At 42.7% G+C, this 7,648-nt stretch overlaps 1 protein-coding gene across 1 annotated transcript in view; it reads right to left on the bottom strand.

Annotated features, from left to right (window-relative positions):
* The window catches only part of RHEB (Ras homolog enriched in brain), a 54,245-nt gene that overhangs the window by 45,146 nt on the left and 1,451 nt on the right, over positions 1-7,648 (bottom strand). The window contains exon 2 of the mRNA XM_010857355.1: positions 7,405-7,547. Coding sequence (XP_010855657.1) covers positions 7,405-7,547 — 143 coding nt within the window. The remainder of the gene's footprint in view (positions 1-7,404; positions 7,548-7,648) is intronic.

Raw genomic sequence — 7,648 nt, 5'->3', positions numbered from 1 at the left:
CGCGCACATGCACACTCAATTGTGTCCAACTCTTCATGACCCCATGGCCTATAGCCCTCCAGGCTCCTCAGTCTGTGGAACTCTCCAGGCAGGTTGTCATTTCCTACTCCAGGGGATCTACTCGACTCAGGGATTGAACCCGTATCTCCTGCAGTGGCAGGGGGGGGCTTTACCACTGTGTCACCTGGGAAGCCTGAGTATCAGAGAACAGCCACAATCACCCAAAAAAGTATTGTATTAGTAATTTAATGTGACAGTATTAAAATACTCCTCCATTTCCCAAGTACCTATCTGGCAGGTTGGATTTCCCTTATATACTTTATATAAAATTATATATTGCAAGGAACTCAGGAAGGAACTCAGAAGCAGATAAGAGAATTCAAGTGTTTTTTTAAACCAGGCGTTGAAGACACTTGCAAATTTGTAAAACAAAATCCCACTTGCCTTTTTTTTTTGCAGAAATTGATAAGCCAGTCCTAAAATTCCTATGGAAATACGAGGGACTCAAAAGTTAATCTTGAAAAAGGATTAAGTTAGAGGGTTCACACTTCCCTATTTTGAAACTTACCATAAAAAAACAGTAATCAAAATAGTGTGATACTGGCACAAGGACCAACACACAGATCAAAGGAATAGTCCAGAAAAAAATCATATATTTATGATCACTGGGGTTTTTCTTTTTTGTAATTTATGATTTAACGTGAAATGAGTTTCTATTACCACCTTGTAACTTTTTTCAGAGGGAAGAGAGATGAAGGGGAGGGGCTTTCTTCTGCATTGCAAACAGTACTTCCATTTTGAGATGGATCACTTTTGGTTTTTGACAAGGACGTCTAGACAATCCAATGAAGAAAGAACAGTCTTTTAACAAAGGTGGTGGCACAACTTGGTATCTACATACAAAAGAATCAAGTTTTACTCCTATTTCCCACCATAAAATTTAGCTCTGAATAGATAATAGACCCAAATGTAAGAGATAAAGATTTAAAACGTTTAAAAGAGAACATAGTAGTAAATCTATATTTTTGAACGAGGCAATGGTTTCTAAAATATGACACCAAAAGTACAAGTGACAAAATAAAAATATAAATAAAATGGACTTTGTCAAAATTGAGAACTTTTTGCTTCAAAGGAAGGCCACCTTCAAGAAAGTGAAAAGAACCCACAGAATGGAAGAAATTATTTGCACATTGTATATGACCCTTCATAAACTCATAAGGATGGCTAGTACAAGAAGGACGGATGAGCTAATTAGTGTTCAGTCACCGGAAGTGTCCGACTCTTTGCAACCCTATGGACTGCAGCACACCAGGCTTTCCCGTCCTCCACTATCTCCCAGAGTTTGCTCAATTCGTGTTCATGGGGCATAGTCAACGAAGCAGATGTTTTTCTGGAATCCTCTTGTTTTTCTCTATGATCCAATGGATGGTGGCAATGGTTCCTCTACCTTTTCCAAATCCAGCTTCAACATCTGTAAGTTCTCAGTTCCGTAATGCTGAAGCCTAGCTTGAAGGTAAGCATTACTTTGCTACTATGTGAAATGAGTGCAACTGTAGGGTAGTTTGAATATTCTTCGGATTGCCCTTCTTTGGGATTGAAATGAAATTTGACCTTTTCCAATCCTATGGCCACTGCTGAGTTTTCCAAATTTGCTGGCACTTTTAACAGCACCATCTTTTAGGACTTGAAATCACTCAGCTGGAATTTCATCACCTCCACTAGCTTTGTTCGTAGTGATGCTTCCTAAGGCCCACTTGACTTCACGTTCCAGGATGTCTGGCTCTGGGAGAGTGACCACACCATCATAGTTATCCAGGTCATCAAGGCCTTTTTTGTACAGTTCTTCTGTGTATTCTTGCCACCTCTTCTTAATCTTTTCTGTCTCTGTTAGGTCCTTGATGTTTCTGTTCTTTATTTTTGCATCAAATGTTCCCTTGCTATCTCCAATTTTCTTGGAGAGATCTTATCTTTCCCATCTATTGTTTTCCTCTATTTCTTTGCATTAAGAAGGCTTTCTTATCTCACCTTGCAATTCTCTGGAACTCTGCATTTAGTTAATTACTAGAAAAATGCACATCAAATTTACAATGAGGTATCCCCCACACCCATCAGAATGGACATCAAATCTACAAATAACAAATGCTGGAGAAGGTGTGGAGAAAAGGAAAGCTTCCTACACTGTTGGTAGGAATGTAAGCTGGTGCAAGCACTATGGAAAACAGTCCGGAGGTTCCTTAAAAAACTAGAACTAGGGCTGCCATATGATCCTGCAATCGCACTCCTGGGCATATACCCCCAAGAGACAAAAACTCTAACTCAAAAAGATACACGCACCCCAGCGTTCATGGCAGCACTATTTACAACAGCAAAAACATGGAAGCGCTCTAAACGCCCACGGGGAGAGGACCACAGAAGGTGTGGTACATACAGACCGGGACTGTTACTCAGCCACAAAAAGAAAGGAACGATAGCATTTGCAGCAACACGGACGGACCTACAGGTTACCGCACTAAGTGAAGTTAAGCCACACAAAGAAACACAAGTACTCTAGGATATCACTCATATGTGGAATCTTAAATATGACACAAACGAAGTCATTTACGAAACAGAAACAGACTCACAGACAAACTTACCATTAAAAAGGGGTAACGGTATGTGGGGAAGGGATAAATCACGAGTTTGGGATTAGCAGATACAATTATATATTGAATATAAAATACACAAGTTCCTACTGTATAGCACCCTGGAGAAGGAAATGGCAACCCCTCCAGTATTCTTGCCTTGAGAGTCCCATGGACAGAGGAGCAGGGTGGCCTACGGTCCACGGGGTCAGAGTCAGACACAAGTGAGCACACACACACACTACGTAGCACAAGGACCTATGTTCAACGGCCTGTGACAAAACCCAGTGGAAAAGAGGATGAATACACAGGTGCGTGTAACTCAGTGTTTGCTGCACACCAGAAACACAACACTGTCAGTCCGCTACGAAAAGTGAAAGAAGTGAAGTCCATCAGTTGTGTCTGACCCTGTGTGACCCCACAGACTATAGCCCTTCAGGCTCCTCTGTCCATGCGAGTCTCCAGGCAAGAATACTGGAGTGGGTTGGCATTCCCTTCTCCAGGGGATCTTCCAAACACAGAGATTAAATCCAGGTCTCCTGCACTGCAAGCCACCAGGGAAGCCCTGTGAGTCGACTATACTTCAATAAAAAAAATTTTTTTAAATTAAGATAATAGAAATAACATAATTAAATAAAAAGATAGATGATTAGAAGTGTTGGTGAGGATGTGGAGAGACTGAAACCGATTTCAATTGTTAGCTGGAATGTAAACTGGTTGAAAAAGTTTGATGGTTCTTCAAAACGTTAAACGTACAATTACCATATGACCCAGCAATTACAATTATACTCCTAGAAGTATACCCAAAAGAAGAGAAACATGTCTACACAAAAATTTCACATACAAAAAATATGTAACGGGAATGCTCCTAACAGCATTATCTATATTAGCCCAAATGTAGAAACAGACCACATGCCTATACGTTAACAAACGTATAAATAGAATGTGGTATATTCAAATAATGGATTATTATTTGGCAACCAAAAGGAATGAATTACTGCTACCTGCTTCAACACGGAGGAACCTGGGAAATATTTATGTTAAATGAAAAATGCTAGGCATGCAAGGCCAGGTATAGGTGATTCCATTTATATGAAATGTCCAGAAAAGGTAAATCTGTAGAAACAGAAAGATTAGTGATGCCAGGGGAGGAGAGGAGAGGAGAGGAGAGGATGGGAGGGGACTGCTGCTGAGTACAGCGTTTCTTCTGGGGGGATGAAGGGAGACACAGATTGCTGTAACTCGCAGGGACATCCCATTAACATTTGATATAACAAAAAAAGCAGGTTCACAGATATACAGGACTAACGTTTAGAAGTAGGGAGAGGCAATACGGCAGCAGGAGATTAAGAGGTACAAACTATTATGAGCAAAACAAGCTCAATACATTGTACCACAGGAGGAACATACAGGCAAGATTTTATAGCAACTGTAAACAGAGAACAGCCTTTAAAAATGTGAACCACTCTACTGTACACCTGTAACTTATATAAATGATACATCAACTATACTTAAAAAATTCTAGGGACTTCCTGGGTAGTACAGAGGATAAGAATCAACCTGGCCAACGCAGGGGACACAGGCTCAACACCTAGCCGGGGAAGACTCACATGCCATGGAGCAACTAAGTCCGCAAGTCCCAACTACTGAAGCCCAAGCACCTAGTCTGTGGTCCACAACAAGGGAAGCGCCTGCTCACTGCACCTAGAGAAAACACACGCAAAGCGCCAAAGACCCTGCACAGCCAAAGACAGAAAAAGTCTATGAAGACTGTATTAAGCGCTGGCAAGTCAAATTACAAATGCAAACTCTGAGTATTTCTTGTACAGAACAATGAATGGCACTGAAAGAAAAGTTAATTTCAAGCTTCAGCACAAGGTGGTCACCACAGGACTATCCCCACCCACAGGTACACAACTTTGCAATGTTATGAAGCACATGAACATACAATTTCACATACTAATACATTTTATACATGGCAAACAATCTCTAACTTTACAAGTCCTCAAAGCCATGTGTTAGAAAAGGATACGGTAATTTAAAAATTTACAGTAAATCAGCATACAATTGGATGGTATTCTACTGGGAACAAATTTACTGATATCTTTCCCTGTGAAGTAGCCAAATCAAAGGACGCACGTTCTTTACTACCTAAAACATTTTGACAAGGAGGGTAATGATTTGAGATACTTTTACTGAAACGCCTTTTACCACACCATAGAATTTTTTCATGTTCTCTCTTAAGATCTTTCATATTCCTTTGATCCCATCCTGTTTGCTAACCTCCGAGAGTAATATATGACAATCTTTTGATTGTTGTGGTCTAATGGCAAACTCAATCATCAAACCTCTCTGTGTAACATTCCAGTGAAAAATATGCCAGATTTTATTTGAAGGTAGTTGTTAACCTGACACTATAACTTTAGCCAGATTAAGTTTAGTTACCTCCTATCACAGGACTACTCATTCAGTTACCTCCTATCACGGGACTACTCATTTGTATTAGAACAATGGACGTCAGGGAGCTGGCACATTTGGCTACCACCAAAACAATTCATACAAAGCACTCCCTGCAAGCCAGCCTGCGCTGCAGGTGACGTGTCCTTAAAAGCTTAACACTGTAAATAACAGGAAAGGTGCTTCAGGAAAAAAAAAAAAAGTTGTATAAATTATCTGAGAATTCTGTTTTTCTCACTGGTAAGTTTTTTCAGTGTTTTAAAAAAACACAAAATTTGAACTCCAAATCGTAAAACAGTCATTGCACTTAGTAGCTTCATCTGAAGGCAAACCGTCATGTCCGACTCTTTGTGGCCTCATGTACTGTAGCCCACCAGCCCACTTCTCTGTCCATGGGATTCCCCAGGGAAGAATCCTGGCGTGGGTTGCCATTTCCTTCTCCAGGGGATCTTCTCGACCCAGGGATTGAACCCGGGTCTCCCGCATTGCAGGCAGACACTTTAACCTCTGAGCCACCAGGGAAGCCCACACTTTTCAAATAAACTCACAATGACAAGTATTTTACGAGTTAAACTGGCATGCGATATTTAGTCAAGAGAATATTCTAAGAAAGATGCGGTTTTGGGCTTAGACTTATCCCACCACTCTTTTACCCCCAGTCAATATGACACTACAGTTTAGCATCACAGTAACACAACCTAGGAACACAGGCACTCAGATTTCTCTACTCTAGCATCACTGGCAAGCAGACATGTCAGTGAACTCGGAAGTCTGCGTGATTCTCTGAAAAGTGGCTAGGATGTGGAATCAGGGAACTATCTCCGTTTCTGATGCTGGCAAAACAAAAGAGCCCACAAAGTACAAAAAGTCCTGGTTCCTAACAAAGGTAAACAATGGTAAAATCAAATGCAAAGACTGGTAGTCATTGAACCTGTGCAAAACACATTTTAATCATCACCACGTATGAAAATAAATGTGAACACAATGGAGCTGGGTTTAGCAATAGGAAGGCATAGAAAACAGGCACTGGACCTGCTCTGGGGGCCCCTAGAGGCTAATCCAGCACAGTATTTCATGAACAGTGGTTTAGAATAAACGTGAAGTGAAGGCAAATGGGTGATGTGTCACCTCTGGGTCTTCAAGAGGATGGCATCAGAAGGCAGGTAAGACACAATTGGTTTCAACTGGACCTAGAGAACTTCTTTAACAAACAGTGATAAAATGCTAGACTAGATTACTGGCGACTGGAATCACCATCTCAAGAATTTCAAGGGGTAAATAAGCCAGGATGTTCGGGACATTCCCTTCAGTTGAAAGCAGGCAGCCCAGGTAATTCATGTCACCTGTAACTTCAGACACTGGTACCTTTAACTAGTGGGCACTCTGAGGAGATAGAACTCATTCAAGAGACAGGATATGTCCGAGTCCCACTCTTCACAATGCAGAGAAGGAAAAGAGAACAGAGAAGCAAAGGCTCTGAGATACAGACTGTCGATAAAGGTGGGATGCGGTAGTTCCATATGGACATTCGGGGCTGTTAGAGACTTGAAAAGCCTCCATCTGACGCAGGTGACTTGACGGCTGCAGTTGTTAAGACTGTCACCTCTCCTTGCCCCCCACGATTACCGCATCTCACAGGAGTTACCCCCAGGGCTCCTGGCGCCCCTTATCTGTACACAAGAGTCTCTCAGCCTCTCATTTGATATCCCCCCCAGCACTTTGACAGAGAGGTGATAAAAGGGTGAGTAAGCACGCTGCAGCTGATCTTGGTCAAAGAGCACAGACCCTGGCACCGACCGTGGAAAATGGGGGTGAAGAAGCAGAAGGGAAAGCGAAGTCGGGGAGTTCGGCCAATGAGCAGGCAGTTACCAGCTTTCCCAGGGCAGTTTGTGTCACCTCCTTTTGCAGTCACCACAGACTCCGAACCCCTGCCCTCGCCTCCCCTACCCCACTGTGGTCAAGTGCGCCCTTTTCCTTGGACAGCTACTTCTTAAAAACAACACAGAAAGATAAAAGTAATTTTTCCAGACTTCCGGTTGTCAAAGACAATAAAAACCTCACCCTGAAGCACGGTTAAGTTCAACGGTTCTGTTTTCTCCCTCGTTTTCTGGCATCCCGTCCACCACCTCCCACCCCAGACCACCTCTGATCGGGGTGGAACAAACGACTGCCACACTCAGTTTCAAATATATGTCAACCTTTGGCGGGGGGGTGGGAGGGGTACTTTTGAATTACTTCGACATTCTGGTATCTGACCTTTTTTCCTCCCCAAAGGAAAAAACAGGACACCAAGAGGGCAGAAATTTCCCTTTCTCTGCCCTCCTACTTCGGTCGCTGGCAGCATCTCGGGGGGCTTCCGAAGCGGGAGGCTGAGGGGGGCGGGGGGCTCTTTCGAGTTTCTTCCTAGGAAACTGGCCCTCAGCAGCCAAACGTCCTCTGAGCTCCCGGGTTTGCTTTAAAATGTTGAAACTAAACAAGGCAGAAAAATTACGGCTAAAGAGCCACGTCCTTTGTTGAAGCCCCACGGGTTTTAATTTTGCGGTGGAAAAGGCCACCAGCAACAATCACGG

Source organism: Bison bison, unplaced genomic scaffold, assembly GCF_000754665.1.
Source record: "Bison bison bison isolate TAMUID 2011002044 unplaced genomic scaffold, Bison_UMD1.0 scf7180017864379, whole genome shotgun sequence".
Lineage (NCBI taxonomy): Eukaryota > Metazoa > Chordata > Mammalia > Artiodactyla > Bovidae > Bison > Bison bison.
This window is presented reverse-complemented; position numbering and strand designations above follow the sequence as displayed.